Below are 18,628 nucleotides of genomic sequence, written 5' to 3'. Positions count from 1 at the left end.
GGATCGTGCCTAAGACACTGTCCCTGTCCTGCAGAGCGGCCGACTGCCCCGTCCTCTCCAGGACGGCCGTGTACCCCTGCTGGTGTTTACCTGGATCCTTCCACCGTGAGAACTACGACAGCTTCACGGAGGTCCGTGCCTCCCTCTAGAGAATCGGGGACCCTAAGCACGGTCTCAGGGACCCTGAATCTAAGTGTCCTGTCCATCCACAGCTGTAATCCTAGGGAGCAGACTTCATGTCAAAGGTGGGGAGACAGGGCTGGGTTACTTATAAGAATGAAAGCTGCTTTTTTTTTAAAAAAAATAAAGATTTTATTTATTTATTTATTTGACAGACAAGAGATCACAAGTAGGCAGAGAGGTAGGCAGAGAGAAAAAGAGAGGAAGCAGGCTCCCTGCTGAGCAGAGAGACTGATGCGGGGCTCGATCCCAGGACCCTGAGACCATGACCTGAGCCAAAGGCAGAGCCTTAACCCACTGAGCCACCCAGGCGCCCCTGTAAGCTGCTTTTTGATAACTATCAAAAATGTAGATGCCAACAAACAGCAGAGAGACCATCCCAGGAACGGCCGCTGCCATGGGGACCGGAGGACCAGGGCCAAGCACAGGAGGCTTCTCCTGGACGGGGCGGCTCCTACAGGAGGAAGACCCGCGGCAGGTAACGGAACCCGGCACACATCCCATCTGGGCGGCCCGACAGCTGTGAGGCGAGGCTGTGCGGCGAGGGACCGAGTCCCCACAGACAAACGCCGGGTGACAAGGCACAGAGGTCTCCCAACACCCCCACCCCATGGCTGAAGTAGGTGCAGCGGGACGGCGCAGGCAGGGGCTCTTCGCACAATCCCCCAGGGCATCTGTCCCGGGCCGGCCAGCCCTGCGCCGCTCAGGGACAGCAGGACTCCGGCTCACCTGAGCCTCTGTCTCCTTTCAAGACGGCTCCCATGTGAGCCAGCTCAGACTCACAGAGGAGAGGCCAGGGACAAGCCTCATGCCCCACAAATAGCTCTTTGTCCGTCCACACGGCCTGCAGAGTCACGCAACCCAGGGTCCTGAGGAGGGGGCCAGAGGCACACGCCCCAGAGCCACCCCCGCCGCACTGGCCCATCCGCGGGAAGCTGCCGGGCAGAGGAAGGAGCGTCTGGACCCCGGGCTGGTGGCGTGGGACCCCGTCCCTCTGAGCAAAGAGCTGAGGGCAGGTAGGAGACCACCAGCCTTAGTGAAGTCAGCCTGATGTCTGCACCCCACTCTGCTCCCCTTTCCCAAGAACGGAGCCCCAGGGAGGTGCAGAAGGAAGAAGCCAGAGGAGGGAAGACCCTGGGTCTCAGGGCTCTCGTGATCCCGCTCCAGAGGCCACAGGCCCACTGGGAACCCGGAGTCTGTGCCGAGTGTGGCCAGAAGCACCCTGCTTCTCGCAGATGCTGCCCAGCCTGCCGGGCTCCCACCTTCTCTCCCCCATGCTAGCCTGGACCACAGCCGTCCTGCTCGCCAGCTCGGGGCCATCTGGAATCTGCAGTCACAGCCCCTCGGTCAGAGGATGCTGACCCAGGCAGCTCCAGGCCAGCTTCCCTGGCCCCAACAGGGGACACGCCAGCCACAGCCCGTGCTCCTGCCGGGACCGCCAGCTTCCAGCCTCTGCTGCCCCCGGGACACAGCAAAGGCTGCACAGTCCTGCGAGAGGCAGGCGGGAGAGCTCAGCCACAGCGTCCCTAGAGCACCACCGGCCCCCCCTGGGCGACCATCCCACTGGTGAGAGCCTGGCCTGCACCCCTCGAACAGAAGTCTCCAGCCAGCTCCTCTCACAACTGCTCACTGGAATACACATCCGGAGGCCCACGTCCGATGTCCAAGGTTCTGAAATCGGGGTGGGGAACCCCAGGATTATCTCTACATCCCAGCAGGAGGAAAGTTCTGGAGGGGCAGGTCTGCCGGCACGGGCTCCCCCGACCTGCTGGGTCACCCTTGCATGCGTCTGGAATTCTGGATGGGGGACAGCCATCTGTTAGCTGGGCGGGGACTGGGGAGCGGCAGTGTCTGCAGGGGCGTCCAGAGCGGGAGACGAGAGGCCCAGCAGGGCTGCCCTTGGACTGTGGCAGGGAGAGGGACTCCGGTCAGCATGAGGGTCTCACCAGCCCCAGGGCCCCATCCTGGGGGACCCACATCTGACTTCTGTCCCTGTGACCCGACCTGGCCTGTGCTGGGCTCTCCCTGTCCCCTCATGTGATGGCTTCATGAACAGAAGAGGGACGATGACCTGGGGGCTCCCCAAATCAGCACAGGCCTCGTGTGGCCAGTGTTTGCTCCTGCGCAGGGGGGAGGAGCGGAGGGACCGTCCGCGCCAAGGCTTCCGTGCTTTCCTGAACTCCCCGCGGGTGCGTTTAGACGCGACTCCCCGTCTCCGAGCCCATCTGAGCGACGCCGCGGCAGACAGGTGCGCTCCCGGGAAACACCGGGGGGCCTGAGCGACATCGCCACGGGGCGCTGGCAGGATTCTCCCGCCTCCCGTTCCACGGGACCCTGAATCCATTCCGTGAGCTGAACCGCCCCCTCCACCCAGGGAGGATTCGCACAGAAGGCGAACGGACGCGCGCCGGTGGAGGGGCCACACGGGCGGGAGCCGAAGACACGGGAGAGGACGGGCGCACAGACATGCAGAGAAAGTGGGGCCACAGCCGGTCCTCCAAGCCCGGCCCACGCCTCCGACCCGCAGGCCAACCGCCGTCCTGGCAGGTGCACCGCTGTGGGGACCCGGCGGCATCTCACGGCTCCCCTGCCCCTGCTTCCCGAAGACGAGGCTGCTAGTGGGGCAGGTGGTACGTTCGTAATAGGACAGAGACCTCGCTGGGACAAGTGGGAGAAGGGAGGGAGGGAAGCTAGTGTGGATTCCACCAAACCCAACACCGCAGAAAAGGACCATCCCAGGGGCCCGGACCCCTCTGCGCTGGGCCCTGTGAGCCTGATTCGTCCCCAGCCAGGTCTGCTCGTCCTCGGCCTGCAAGTCCGACAGCAAATCTGACCGCTGTGACCTCAAGGTGGCGTTTCCCCAGAAGTCAGCCCTAAGCCGGCCTTTCCGGGAGGCGGGCCCTGAGAGGGCGTACAGGGTGGGCACTGCTCTTCTCGACAAGGAGTCAGGAATTCTTCTCTACCCTCTCCTGTAGGCTCTGAGTTTCCCTTCCCTGAATTTCAGTTAATTCCATGAACAAACCAGAGACGGACGAGCTTGGAGCCCGGGGAAGGCTGGCTTTGGCTGTCCGCAGGCTCCCCGGAAAAACTTCTGAAGGCCTTAAGAAGTCTGAAATCCAACTAAAGAAAGCTGCCATCCCACGTGTGGGCTCTGTGGGGGAACTGTGGAGGAGCAAGAACCAGCCAGAGATTGCCCACTGTGGAGACCCGCACCCACACCAAGACTCAGCGGATTCTCAAAGAAGTCTGTGACCCCCATGTGTGAAAACAGCCCGCTTCGGTAACGTCCACGGGCCCTTCCAACGGTGAGCCTCTGTCTGAGGGGGACCCCGGGGCTGTTCTGTCAATCTGCCTGGGTCATCTGTGCTTAAGGCCCAGGGTCACCCCGGTGAGACAATCCCTGGTTTGGCCGCCTGGTTCTTCTTGTTCCAAAGAGACATGTGTAGACGTGAGTGGTCGTGCAAAGGGAACTTCATTCCGGCCTCACCTGACGTATTTCCCACCGGCAGACTGTGTCCCTGCGCTCCGTGAGTCCAGCCCCGCGCAGAGGGGACCAGCTCCGAGCTCAGTCCACCCAGTTACGCCGCCCACTGGGCATGGCTTCCGGAGAAACGACATTCCACCCCCGCCCCCAGGCCCTCCAGGCTCCAGAGAACTCGCTCTGCAGCCCTGGGGCTGCAGGTCAAAGATCTCAGCAAACAGACAGGACGTGTGGCTGGTGCCCTGTCCTTCCCTGCCCCGGGATCCTGCGACCTCTGACCCTGGGAGCCGGCTGGCAGGCTGCCCCTCACTCCTTGGGGTCACCAAAGTCCTAGAAGCTTCCCGACCCTGCTCATGGTAACAGTCCAAGACTTCACAGGCCAGGTGGCCTCGCCGGGACTCCCTGGCTCTCCTTTCCAGGGACCCGCCTGCCGGGGTGTTTCATGGAAACGGAGTCCCACCAGATGTGCTCAGCTGACTCTCCCTCTTCTTCCTCTGCAGTCTTCTTCTGGGGAAAGCTCCATGCCTGCCCAAAGTAACCTGTGCCCATGATTCTGAATCACTTCAAAATACAAGAAGGCAACACACCTGAGCCACTCCAGCTCGGTGATCACCCAAAGCCACTTCTGTTGGTCCTCAGCTTGCTCTAAGGTCAGACGGTATCTGAAAACCACATGGTTTTTGTTTTTGTTTTGCAAAACCCTAACTGAAAACTCCACGTCATGTTGAAAAACATCCCTTACAGTGCCAAGAAAAGTCTGCTCTCCAGACGAAATACTATCAGACAACTGACCTTTATCCCACCTTTCCCTTTTCACCCTGGCTACCAGGAAGCTCAGGGGTAAGGCCCACATGTAACTGTAAAGATGTTCTGTTGCCCCAGAGTTCGGTCTTAGAGAACCCCTAATGGTTAGAGCAGAGTTCTGCCAGTAAGGCCTGCCGCAGAATCATCTGGGAGGCCAGCTAAGAAGACAGACGCCTAACGGACTGGCGTCTTATGGATGCAGTCTTAGAATCTGCAAGATGCCCAGGATTTCTTGGTCATCAGGTCAGGCTCTGCGGTCAGAGTGAAGTGACGCAGCCCATTGCCCAGGATGATGTGGGCCTTTCTGGAGAGACTGATCTGTCTGTCATCTCCATCCCTGGGGAGGGGCACGCGTGCAGCCCAGGTGCTCTCGGCAGGGGTCTCAGTGAATGCAGCAGACTTGCAGACTGGGCACGAGGGGCAGGCATTGCTGAGAGATGCTGGAGCTGCCAGTTCATGGCTGGAATATGCAGGAGGAGTCATGGGATGAGTTCCAAAAGAACTGAAGGGAACTCTCCGTGCACAGGGGAACCGTAGGGTGGTGTGAATGACATCTCAATAAAGCTACTCCTGAAATTTCTTAGACTGAATCCATGGTGCCCAGAGATGGGTAGGGGGCCGCAGGGTCCAGCACATTTGCCTGTCCTTCCCCCGTCAGGAAGCACTGCTCTGCTCAGCACAGGGCACCATGGCCCCTGCACTCCCTGACCCTTTGGGGACCAAGAGTCTTGTGAAAAGCCAATAACCCTGCAGACCAGCCTGGAACCAGGACTGCTTTACTGCCAACCCAGCTGCACATCACGAGCCTGGCTCTTCCCATGTCAGTGGACACTGAGCCTAAATGCCCCCCTATCCGGCACCCCAGGAGGAAGGAGGCCCCCATCCAGGATCAGTGCCTGACACTGATGAAAGCAAGCCAACATCCCTTAACCACGAATCTGTGGGCTTCAGACCAGGAGGCCACTGGACATCACCACGCTGGGCATGTTCCTGGGATCTGTGGAGAATGAGGTGGTCACAGCCTCCCATCAGCATCGCGAAGCCCAGATCACGTAGAGTGGGGCTGGCAAGGGTTTCTGTAAAGACCCAGCTAGGATATATTTTCAGCTCTGCAAACTACACGGTCTGTCACACCCAGGATGCTGCTGGGGCGTAGGAACAGCCCAGGATGACTTGTAAAGGACCAGATGTGGCTGTCTGACAATAAACTTTATTTACAAAAGGCAACCTGATGACTGGGGGAAACGATGTGTAAATCATGTCCTGCAAGGGATTAGTACGCCTAGTACATAAAGACCTCCTGTAAGGGATTAGTACGCCTAGTACATAAAGACCTCCTGTAACGTAATAACAGAAATCAAACAAACCCCCTGCAAAATGGACAAAGGACTGGAATGAGTATTTCTCTGAAGAAAATACAGGGATGGAGACGACGCCCACGAAGGGACGCCAGCATCCCTGGTCATCAGGGAAACGCAAATCTAAACCACGTGAGATACCACTTTGCACCCATGAGGACCGCTAGGAGCAAAATGACAAACAAACAAACAAATAAACCACAGTGGAGAGGATGTGGAGAAATCAGGACCCTCGTGCATGGCTCCTGGGAAGGTAAAATGAGGCGGCTGCCCTGGACAGCAGTCGGCGAGCCTCTAAAGCGAGGCCGAGTACACACGTGACCCTCAGGCCCACTTACCGGCACATCTCCGAAGAATGGAAAGCAGGGACCTGGGCAGGTATCTGGACATCCACTCCACTAGCAGCATTCTTCACAACAGCACAAAGGTGGGAGAAAGTGACCCGAGTATCCACAGACAGACAGATGAGCAGACAGGCAAGACATGGTCCATCCACACACCGGACTATCCCTTGTCCCAAACATGGAGGGACACGCTGACACCTGCCCCAGCGTGGACAAATTTGGGGGAAGTGATGCTGAGTGAAATAAGGCAGAACAAAGGCACAAATACTGCAGGATTCCACACTCACACGAACTCCCTAGAATCTCCAGATCCACAGGGACAGAGAATGGATGAGGGGTCCTGGGGCCAGCGGTGGGGGGGCCGCCTAGTGTCTCATGGGGACAGAATTTCTGTTTGGGAAGATGGAAAGTTCTGGAGACTCACAGTGGGGACGACTGCACCAAGTCTGAATCCACTTAATGCCCCTGAGCGGTGCATTTAAACACCGCTAAGTGGTCCAGCTTACGTCGTGGGTAATTTAACACCATAAAAAAACCACATGGACAAAAGCAGACGGTGGGCAGGATTGGGTGTGGGAACCAGGGTTTGCTGAGCCCCGACTCGGACCCCAAGCCCAGGCCCCTGATCCTGGAGTGAACTCTGGAGCACCGAGCATCACTAGCAATGCCCGTCCACCGTCCCGCATCATCACCCACGACGACCACCAGAAGCGCCAGAGACCCCCTCTACCCCATATGACATTGGGAGGTCACGGAGGAGCAGGGATCCCTCTGTGGCTTCCCGGTAAGGCAGAACCGGGGCACGCAGAGATGCAGGACAGGCAGCTGAAAGGGAAGAAAAGTTGACCCGAGGAACCTTGGCCTGACTGATGACTCTGTCCCCACTCAGGCACCAGCCTGGGGCACAGTACTGCCTGGCCCACAGCATCCCAGGGAGGGAAAGCCCCCTCCATCCACATCCACCAGGGCCTCCATCCACCCTGCCCCCGGCCAAGAGGCCCTGGGATGCTCTTTTTGGGCCAGTCTCTCTGTGACCAGTTGCCCTGTATCCTGGACGTGGCCAAGTACCTCTGGGGATTCACCTCTAGCCTTCATGAGAGACCCAGACCAGCTCTTTCCTCCTTCCTTCCCCTTGTGTGGCAGTGACCACCATCACAGGGGTGGGGACTCTAAAATCCAGGCTGGAGAAATGCTGCCCAGAAGGCTTTGGACCTCGCACACCTTCCCTGATGGGCCCCAGCTGCGGGGTCAGGCAGAGGACCCCGTGTGTGCTTAGCATGGGCTAGCTTCAGCCACTCTGTGCCCACACACCTGTGAGCAAGGTGTGTACCTGCCAGGTACCCACCTCCTCCCAAGAGCGGCAATGAACTCGCTATCTTTGTGCAGTGGATCAAAGTAAGATCCGCAAGCAGGCAGCACTCAGCAAATGCCTGTCTTTAACCACAGGGTGCACATGAGACAATGTGGCAGAGCGTACAGTAGCTGCTCAGTAAAGGCGCTGGGCACTAGACAGTGAGCTAATGGCATGCCTCAACTGCAGAAATTCCATCGTTCCCTGCCCCCAGGCACAAAAAGGTGTCCCCCCGGTCCATGCAAAAATGGGGTAGGGACATTCAGAGCAGCCCCTGACCCACCATCGACCCTTAGCCACACAGGCTGGCTCTAACACGAGCATGGCAACAGGAAAAGGCAGGGCTGGGGCCTCGAGCTACGGTCCTGTTAAGTCCCCTTGAGGTCACATCAGCTGGTGATCAGGGACAGCTTTGTTTCCCCCGCCTTGAGGACAATTCCATCCACCCTCTCCCCATCCTAACAAAAAACCAGGGGCCCGACCACAGAGAACTGACCATCCTCCAGCCCTTGTGCAGAAGGGGTGAGAGGCAGACCACACCATGAAGGGGTGACTGGCTAGCAGGAGAAAAGGACAAGGAGGAAATGCTCGAACTCACCAGAGGTGTTGGCAGACCGGACCCTGCAGAAAACCTTCTTAGACTAGGAGCCGTGTGTGCTCCAGCAGGCTGAGGTGCAGAGACTGGAGGGGCTTCCAGAGCTGGGTGAGACAGGAAGACCAGGACGCAGTCAGACAGAAGCCATCAAGAGGCAGAATGTTAAAATGCCAAGTGCATCCTGATATCTCTGAGCCAAAAACCAAGGGCTGTACTTCTGCTTCCAGAAAGGTAGTGTGGATGTACTTCTCCCAATTCCTCTCACAAAGTGCAATTAAAACACCGGGATATTGTAGAGAAAACAAACATGAGACTCTGAAAGGGTAAGAGAAGGAGGAAGCCTGGCAAGGTACTGGTCTCTGGGGTGGGGTTTTGCCTCATCCATCCCAGACGTGGAGCTGGAGAGCTGGAAACCCACACACACCAGAAGTGGACAGAACGCCACCACAAGTGACTCTTCTAGCAAAGGGACCAGGAGAATGGCAACATAATGAGACAATGGGTTTAGACAATGACCACTCAACAGGCACCCCAGGAAAACTGGTGCCCACCTGGACCCACAGCAGTAAAGGCTGGGGGGAGCCCAGACTTGCAACTTGTGTGGCTGTAACAGGCACCCCCAAGCCCCCACTGAGGTGGTGTCCAAGAAGCCAAAAAAAGGAGCTGGGACTTTCTTCCCCACCACATGGTAACAAACCCTCCTCACATTTGACTGTAGGGTGCAGACAGTGCAGGGAGCCTGGGTTTCCACACCCACGGGGCAGGAACAAGGCACCCCTCCCCCAGCCCATTGCACTGGTGTCAGGAAAGAGCTCACAGAACGTCAGGACTTTCTTCATCACCAACAGAAATGAGGCCACCCCACCATGGTAGTGGTGGGGACTGCATAGAGACAAGGAGCCCCCAACCCCACTGGCAACAAGGAGCCTTCCCACTGAAGTAACTACAGAGGCTCCCTGGGGAACCAGACCTGTGTCCACCTGGCAGTGGCAGGGGAGCACCCCTCCTCCCCCAGGAGAGCCGTGGCAGAGAATGCCAGCTGAAGTGGAGGCTTACGAAGACTCACAGTCGCATGTCATCATAGGAAACATGCACACCTCCACTGAAAATCATTCATCACCCCAAGAACCAGGAAGATCTCTAACAGGACAAGGACATCCAATGGCTGCTGACACTGAGGTGACAGAGATGTTACAATTACCCAATGAAGAGTTTGAAGCAGTCACAATAAGAAAGCTTCAATAAGCAATCATGGAGACATCTGAGTGGCTCAGTCAGATAAGCGTCTGCCTTCGGCTCGGGTCATGATCCCGGGGTCCTGGGAGAGAGTCCTGCATTGGGCTCCCTGCTCAGCAGGGAGTCTGCTTCTCCTTTTGCCTCTCCCCCTCCGCTCCTGCTGGCACATGCTCACTCTCTCCCTCTCTCTCTCTCTCTCAAAAAAATAAGTAAAATCTCTTTTTAATGAAAAGCCAATTATGGACATGCTGGAAACATATGAAAAACAAAGTTTCATTAAAAAAAAAAAAAACAACATCAAGTCTCAGCAAAAAAGTGGAGATAAGTAAGAACCAAGTAGAAATGTTAGGCATGAAAAATGTGGTAACTCAAAAAGCACCTCAGTGGAATGACTCAACAGCAGGGACAGAAATAACCCAGGAACTGGAAGACAGACCAACAGATGTTACCTGAATTGCACAAGGGAGAAAACAGACTAAGAAATAAAAACAAACAGAGCCTCAGGGACCAGCACACCTATAACCTCATCAGAGTCCCAGAAAAAGAGAAGGGTGGGGGATGTCTGAAAAAGTACTCCAAAACGTAATATTTGAAAACATCCCAAATTTGGCAAAAGACATAAGCCTACAGATTCAAGAAAGTTTAACAAGTCCCAAACAGAGTAAGTCCAAGGAAAGTCACACCAAGAGGCACCAAGATAATTAAACTCCTGAAAACTAATAACAAAGAAAACTCTTGAAAGTAGGCAGAAAAAAAAAATACCTTTTGAACAGTGGGAAATTAACTGGAGTAATCGTGTTATTTCTCATCGGAGACTATGGAGACCACATGTAATGTATTTGGAGTAATGAAAAAAAAGAACTGTTAGTCTAGAATTCTATATCCAGCAAAAATATCTTGTAAGAATAAACAAAAAAAAATCAAGATATTCTTGGACGAAAGGAAACCAAGAGAATTTGCCATTAGTAGATCTACCCCCCCCCCCCGAAAAAAAGGCTAAAAAAAGCTCTTTAAACAGAAAGGAAACAATAAAAGAAGGAATCTTAGAACACTGGGAAGAAAAAAAGAACATGGGAAGCAAGAATATGAATAAATACAACAGGCTCTCCTTCTCTCAAATTTTGTAAATTATGGTTAACAGTTGAAGCAAAAATTACAATGCACTCAGATTTGGTTCTAAATGCATGTAGAGGAAATATTTAAGACAATTATGTCATAAGTGGGGGAAGGTAAAAAGACATAAAAGGAAGTAAGGTTTGTATATTTCACTCAACTGGTATCCCAGTCGATGGTGGTAAAATTCTATATACTGAATATAATGCTTAGAGCAATCCCTTAGAAAGCCATGGAAAGGTCAAAAACAATTACAGGGAAATCCCAGTGGAATTCTTAAAATACACAAATGACCCACAAAAAATGCAGAAATAGGTATAAAAATATTAAAATTTTATCAAATAGAATTTAGCAATAAAGGAAGAGAATTATATACCATGACCACTTGGGGTTTATTCCAGGAATGCAAGGTTGGCTCAATGCAAAGGCAGTTCAATATTTTTTTTTTGAAGAATCACTCTACGGGATGCCTGGATAGCTGTCGGTTGAACATCCAACTCTTGATTTTGGCTCAGGTCATGATCTCAGGGTCCTGAGAACAACCCTGCATTGGGCTCCCTGCTCAGCAGGGAATCTGCTTGAATATTCTCTCTTTTCGTCCCTCCCCCAACTCCTACACACACAAACACACACACTCTCTCTTTCTCTTGCTCACTCATTCCAAAATAAATAAATACCTCCTTTAAAAAAAATCTATATAATACACTATTTCAATAGGCTAAAGAAAACCACACAATCATATCAATCAACATAGAATAAGCATATGCAAAATCCAACAACCATCTATGACAAAGACTCTCCCCAAAACAGGAGGAGGAGAACCTTCTTAATTTGATAAAGTGCTATCTGCAAAAGCAAAGAAGTCTGTGCTCATCACTCATTAAACTTAGTGGTAGATGTTCTATCAAATGCAATAATACAAGGAAAAGAAATAAAAAGCAAACAGAGTAGGAAGAAAGGAACAAAACTGTCCACATTTTCAGATGACACGGTTGTAGAAAATCCCCGGAAACCTATGAAGAAAAACCTCTTAGAAGAATAAGGGAGTTGAATGAAGTCCCAAAATACAAGGTCAAATATAAATGTCAACTGTATGCCCATATGCCAGTGATGGACACCAAAATTTAAAATACAACACCACCTATAATTGCTCAAAACTAATGAAACCCTGAGGTGTAAATCTAAGCAAACCTGTACAATCCTTGTCTGCTGAAATCTACACAACACCGGGGAAAGACATGAGAGAGATCTGAAGAAGAGACATCCCACATTCATGGTCTGGACAACTCAACGCAGTCAAGACGTCACACTTCCCAAATCAACAAACAGGTAGAATGCAATTCCACGCGAAAACTCGGCAAGCTTTTTGCAGATATAGGCAGTATTATTCTAAAACATACGGAATGGCAAAGGAACAAAAATGAGTACAATAAACTCCGAAAGGAATAAAGTGAGAGGAGTCCGTCTGCCTAATTTCAAGACTTACTATGCGGTGACAGTGACTGCACTGTGTGGCTCTTGTGGAGGGACAGGCAAGCGGATCAGCGGACCTCAACGGAGAGCCCAGCTACAGGCCCACAAACAGCCCAGCAGATCCTGGACAAAGGTCTAGCAGCAATTCAGCGGAGGAAGGACAGCCTTCACACGGAGAGCGGTCAAGCAAATGGACATCAATAGGCAAAATGATGACCATCACCTTAGTTATACAGAAATGTACTCAAAATGGATCAGAGATGTAAGTGTAAAATGTGAAACTATCAAGCTTTCGGGAAAACAACATTTTCTCAGAGGAGGACAATCTTCAGGGTGTAGGACAGGGCAAGCAGTTCTCTGGCTGGATGTCGGGAACAAAACCATGCTCAGAAAAATTGGATAAACTGGACAGAGCTCTTGTTGGTTACAAGGAGAAAAACACAAACCGCAGACCCGGAGAAAATACTTGCAAACCGTGTAGCTGACCAAGGACTAGAGGCTATAGGGAAAAGAACGCCCAAAACTAACAGTTCGGTTAAAGCATGAGCAGACGACGGAAAGAGACGCTTCACGAAGGACCAGAGCCAGACGGCTGAGGGCCACGGGAAAGACGCTCAACCCCATCACCAGTAACGGAACGTCCGAGCAGCGCGGCATCACCCCACACCTGCCCAAACGGCTAAACTAACACCAGACGCTGGTGAAAGAACAGAAAACCAGACTGCTGCTGGGGATAGCGAACGGTGCAGGCTTTCAGGGAAAAATGCGGCGGCTTCTTCAATCCAACTGTGCCACAATCACACCACCCAGGGTTTGCGCCCTAGAGAAATGAAGGTGTGTGCTCACCCAAAAACCTACACACCAACATTTGCGGCAGCTTTAGTCACGACAGCCAAAAACTGGCAACAACTGAGACGCTCCCGCAAGGGCTGAGCGGTTACAGGCGCTGATGCGTCCGGACCATGAAACACACACACTCAGCAGAAGAGGACGGGGACATGCACGGCAGTGTCTGCAGCTACGCCCAGGGACGACAGCCGGTCCCGAAAGGTTGTGTGCTATGGGATTCCATGTTGCACAACTGTCTCAACGACAAAATGGCAGAGATGGAGAACAGATCAGCGGCCGCCTGGGCGGGGAGCTCGGGGCAGACACAAGGGATGCTCTGGTGCGGATGGAAACACACAGTCTCCGCCACACGGTTGCCAGCACCCGGGTCACAGGAAGGCAGTGCGGTTTTGCAGGATTTGGCTGCTGGGGATAAAGGGGGATACAGGTCCAGGGGGTTGCAGGCGTTTTAACAACCTCTGTGTTAGTTTTCAGAGCTGCGGTTCTTTAAAATGGAAAAGGTTTATTATTTTTAAAAGCACACGTGGAAAACGGAACAGGAAGCAGTCAAAGAGAGCTACCACGTGACCCAGGACATGAAATCCCACTCCCGGGCTATGCCAGAGCCCGACAAAAACCACACGTCCGCACCCGCGTTCACAGCGGCGCTGTTTATAATAAGCAAAGAGTAGCACAGATGTGCACCGGCTGATGGAGGACGCATAAAGGGTCGTCCCAGCGCGCAGCGAACACCGCTCAGCCGTGCGAGGGCACGAAGCCTGGGCCCACGCCGCAGTGCTCACACGCACACGACGCCCAGAGAAAGCAGCAGCGAGTCAGAAAGGACCCTGTGTTGCAAGCGCTGTGGACTGGGAGGCGAATGGGGAGCCACGGCTAATGGGCACGGGGTTTGTTTTGAGGGGACGAAATGCTCCAAAATTGATCCTGGTCACAGTGGCGCCATCCTGAGACTAGAAAAGGGACCGTGTGTCGTACGCTGAAAGGGGGAACCGTTCGGTCTAACGGGATGCATCCCGGTACGCCGCTGGAAACATGAAAGCATGCACCGGGCTCTAGGAAATTTTAAAAGCATCCATTTTCGAGTGATCCTCCCTGTGCCCCGCAGAGAATAAGTAAATTATTGAACTATTTAAAAATGTTAGCCTTGTGCCGTCTGCGTCTATTTTTAGAAGTGCTCATCATTTCCAGGGAGATTGAAATCGTAATTGTTCAGCGTTCTGAAGGAGCTCTGTGGCCCTAAGGAAATGTCCCGGACAGAGAGCGGCTCCTGTGTCCCGGGCCAGAGGTGGGGGCTCGGGGCGCAGCCCGGGGGCCCCAGGAAGCCAACACTGCCCATGCACCCTGGGCTGACCCAGCCTGGCCCAGCCCTGCGGGCCTCTTCTGGAAGGCACTGTAAGTAAGGTCACGGTTTCTGCAGTCGGTCCACCTGACGGCACCGCCCGCTGGCTGCCCGTGCTCCTGCTAATGCTGGAAAGGCAGCAATATCGATGCCACCCCGGGAGTGGGGGGATTACATGAGTGAGCCCAGGGCCCCACACGGGACCCCCACAAAACAGGGAAACATCAACGCCCTCCTGTTGGCTCAAAATGCAGCTGGAAGAACCTAGGCAGCAGCTCCTTCCGGAGTGGGGAGTCTGCGGGTCCCCCCATGGAAGCCGGTGTTCAAACAGAAGCCCGTGCCCACAGGCTCACAGCGGCGCGTCCACGGCAGCCACGAGGTCGAAGCCACCAAAAGTCCATCAGCAGACGAACGGAAAGCAAAGTGTGGGCCATCGGCACAAGGCAATGGGACGCGGCCCTACAATGGAAGGGGCCGGACCCATGCTGCGGGGGGTGGACGCTGGCCCACCCGCTGCCACGAGAGAAGCCGCACAAACGATCTTGCGTCCCACACCACAGACACGGATGTTCATAACGGGCACAACCACACGGGTGGAAAGCTGAACGGGGGCTGCCGGGGGCCGGGGAAGGGGACACAACGTGGGACAGGGGACCGGCACGTGCGATGGGTAACTGGTCACGGGACGTTTCCCTCCACGACCGCTGATGCCCAACAGCTCACAAAGGTCCAGAATCCACTTCCTGGAGTCCGGGGCTGGGGCAGCTGGAACCAGGGCAGGAAGCCAACCTTTTGGGGGTGGGGACAGAGGAGAAAAATCTCCCACTTCCGACCCCACTGGCCTCCTGAAGGAGACTTCCCACCACCGGCAGGAAGTGGCCAGGGTGGGCGGACATCTCCCTGTGGTCGACATGGTAGGGAAAGCGCAGCCGGCAGAAACCGGACTTTATCTGATTGCCTGCTCCTCTGATAAGCAAATCGAGGCCTGGGTCGCAGCCAGGATCCAAGGGAGGGCCCCCGAATGTCCCTTCTGCCTCCTCCTGCCCCGCCTTCTCGTCTCCCTCTGAGCAAAATCCCTTGTTGGGAGAGCAGGATGGAGCACGAGGGTGGCCGTGGGCCGGGGACCACACACGCCTCCAGCGCGTTCACAGAGTGTTGTAGCATCTCCCGTGCCTCCAGCCCTCACCAGATGACAGGGCGGTCACGTCGGCTCACTCACGGTTACCGTGTAAAATTACTCAGGAGCCATGCTGAAATATTAATCGCACCTGCACCGTGACCAGTCAAAGCCGGAAACCCGACCTGGCAACGCTGCGGGGTGCACGGGAGCCTTCTGTGATCCGAGGGCAGGAACAAAGGAGCGGCAGGGAGGGACAGCGCAGGCTCGCAGACCCGCACTGGGGTTCCCTCCCGGCCAACGTGCTCCTCCTCCCGGGCCCTTCCATCCGGCAAAGTCTTCTCCCAGGCACCCCGGGTTTGGTCATTCCGCTCGCTTTGGCCAAGTCAGCAAGGGCAAAGCACCACAGAAATGTGATGCGGGAGTGCTCAGCTCCTGGCCTCTCCCGGTGCCCTGGGAGCCCCGCGGCCAATGGGAGATCCAGCGGGGCTAGGCTGCTGGAAGAGACCAACAGCCACGGAGGGAGGCCTGACCACAGGTGGACTCGGCAGCTCCCAGGAACGGTCCAGCTGAGCCCTGCTCAAATGACCAACTTGCAGACTCGTGAGATAAATCAGGGACCAACAAATGACTGCCTGGCCCACAGCTTGTTTTTGTAAATAAAGTTTTATTGGAGCACAGTCATGCACATTTACGTACCTACTGCCTTTGACTGCTTTTGTGTTACAAAGACAAAGTGGAAGAGAGACTCAACGATGTCTAAGTGTCAAATATTTACCATCCGGCCCTGAAACAGTTTTACCCCAAGGCCTACAGGGGCTGGTTATACAGCAAAGGTTAGGTACCGACACAGCCCTCGATCAAATCGGTCCTTACTAGGTGGGCGTTGCTTTGTCTAGTCTCAGGTCAGGAAACTTGTCTAGCTCACCTGAGAGATCTAAACAAAATACCAAACCTAATTCACAGACCCAGATAGCGGCCTGATGGTTGCCAGGGGCCGGGGGTGGGCGGTGGGCAAAGTGGGGGAAAGGGGTCCAGAGGCACAAGCGTCCACATGTACGGTTAATAAGTCTTGGGGACATAATGCACAGCAAGAAATAAAATGAACTGATTACTGAAGCCGCTACAAACACAGAGTTTATTCAATGGGACGGCACTGTTCATAGAAAATGCTTAATGAGACTTTATTTATTAGGATGTCACGAGGTAATCTTTATAAAGGATCATCTTTGCCTTAAAAGGTGGACCACCACGTATCCATCCAGATGGCCCATTAGCTCAGAGGCATTTCCTTTCTCCAGGGAAAGCACTAACCCCTCCCCAGGACACGGACCATGCAGCCGAGGAGTTCAGGCGGCCACCCGTCCCGATGGCCGCAGGGCAGCGAGGACACCCCAGCATGGGTGCCCCAGTGCGGGGCAGAAAGCTGCCTGGAACTCTCGGGCCAGCAATGAGTGTTAAATACAACTACCACTATTCCCGGACTTGGGGTAAGAACCTAATTCTTTAAGAGAGTAAAAGCCCCGAAACTCTTTCAGTCGGAGGGCAAGCCGCTGGGCTGCGGGGACCTGGGGTCCGGCATGAGACCCACTAGGACACCAGCCGGGGCTCTGGGCCTTCCTCAGGCCCAGCATTGCCCAGCCTTCCGAGCCTCTGGGCACAAACATTCCAGACCCTCTGCCCTGTCGGGGCTGGGAGCGGCGCTGAGCCATGCTCCGGGGTGGAGGACGGAGGTTCTCATGCCCCCCTTCTCGCCTGCACTGAAGACTCCTGGCTGCTAAACCACAGGAGAGTCGTCTGCAGGAAAGGGGGCTCTACCTGAGAACCAGACGGGGGGCTGGGGAGCCCAGGAGGCAGGGGGGCCTGGCGGGCAGGGGACAAGAAACAAGGAAGCTGATTTCACCCCCATCAAGGAATGCTACAAACCACTGCTGTCCAACAGCCGTGTAACTCGGGCCCCGAATGTCACTTTAAAGGGTGGCCACGTTTCTAAAATCAAAGTGAAAGAAACCGTTGAAATCAACATTCATAATATATTTTGTTTAAGCCCACACACGCGACATGTCACGATTTCCACGTGTGGCACTGGCCACGTGTCAAGTGCTTGGTGGGCACGCGAGGCCTGCGGCTGCCACACTCCGTGGCACAGTTAGAGACGGGACTGCTGGGGGTGAGCCTGGGTCCTGTCGTCAGAGGACACATGAGTCCCAGATGCTGAAGATCAGACAGCACCCCACATGGACCGCGCAGCAGGTCCACTCGCCGCCTGCTGCCCAGGACCCCGTGCCGAGCGTGGCCCACCCCTCGTCACAGCAGTGCCCTTCTCTTGACCACAGAATGAGTACTTCGCAACGTAGCTACGGGTTCTGAAGGCGGGCATCCCACCAAGGATCCAAGCTGCTCTGAAGGCAACTGTGAACCCAGCAAGCAACTTAGAGCCGGGGTCAGGACACCAGCAGGAGAGAAGGGGGAGCCTGAAACCAGTATCCAAACAATCTAGGGAGCAGCACCCATGACAAGGGGTGGGGGACAACGGCGGTGGGCTGGGGCAGATCACACCTGGGGAAAGACACGAAGGGGATCACAACAAGAAAAACAAATGAAAAGCAAAATGTGCTGAGGGTAGAAGAGCTCGCAGGAGGCGGGGAGGGGCTGGAGGAGAGAACACCCGCGAGAAAGAAAGGGACCCGGACCACAGCCAAGGGTAAAGCCGTCTGCGTCGATGGAACACGCAGGCCAGACCGAATGGAGGGTTTATCCAGTCTACGCAAAGAGTGTCCACAAATGAGCAAAAAGCAGACGAACAACCCAACGTGAAGGAAACGGAACTTGGGAGATTCGGGACATGGACCGGGTGGATCCAAGGAAAAGCAAAAAGACGGAAAGCCCAGCCCCGCCCATCAGGTCCAGCCCGGCGGCTGGCCGTGACCTCCGTGAGGACCTGAGGCTCTCAGGCCACGAGGGTGGGACCACAGCGTGGCCCAGCCCCTTGGAGAGCAAGCGGGGGATATCCGTGAAAGCGGGACCCCCGTCCCCCAGGCCGCGGACCCTGGAAGAGCTGCCCTGGATGAGCCCGTCCCTGCAGCACGGGCTGAAAGAGAAACAGAAAACAGCCTCGGACTTGCCGGGTTTGGCGTTCCGTGGAATATTACACAGCAGAGAAAATGCACGCGCGGAGAGCTCAGAGGAGACGGGACTATGAATAGCTACTAGTAGCTACGAATCACATGCCACTGAGGAAGGCCACCTACCGTCCCCCTTCCCCCTGCCCGGGCCGCCCTGGGTCCCGCTGGACCAGCAAACACGCCCAGACATTGGCAGCTCATCAGACGGGCAAACAGCACACGGCTCAGCCGGCCCACGTCTCGGGCCGTGAGGCAATCGGTCA

General features: G+C 54.9%; 1 protein-coding gene across 5 annotated transcripts in view; it reads right to left on the bottom strand.

Annotated features, from left to right (window-relative positions):
• The window catches only part of SHANK2 (SH3 and multiple ankyrin repeat domains 2), a 453,945-nt gene that overhangs the window by 420,639 nt on the left and 14,678 nt on the right, over positions 1-18,628 (bottom strand). The window contains exon 2 of one of the 5 annotated variants that reach the window (XM_059399020.1): positions 8,117-8,217. The exons of 3 other annotated variants lie outside the window; for them this stretch is intronic. Coding sequence is in view for 1 of the 2 variants with exons in the window: in XM_059399016.1 (XP_059254999.1) it covers positions 6,162-6,169 (8 nt within the window). In the remaining variant the exon portion in view is untranslated. Of the gene's footprint in view, positions 1-6,161; positions 6,325-8,116; positions 8,218-18,628 lie in introns of those variants that run through there. One more of the 5 variants, XM_059399016.1, reaches the window with a different exon arrangement.

The sequence above is a fragment of the Mustela nigripes genome, chromosome 1, assembly GCF_022355385.1.
Source record: "Mustela nigripes isolate SB6536 chromosome 1, MUSNIG.SB6536, whole genome shotgun sequence".
Classification (NCBI taxonomy): Eukaryota; Metazoa; Chordata; class Mammalia; order Carnivora; family Mustelidae; genus Mustela; species Mustela nigripes.
This window is presented reverse-complemented; position numbering and strand designations above follow the sequence as displayed.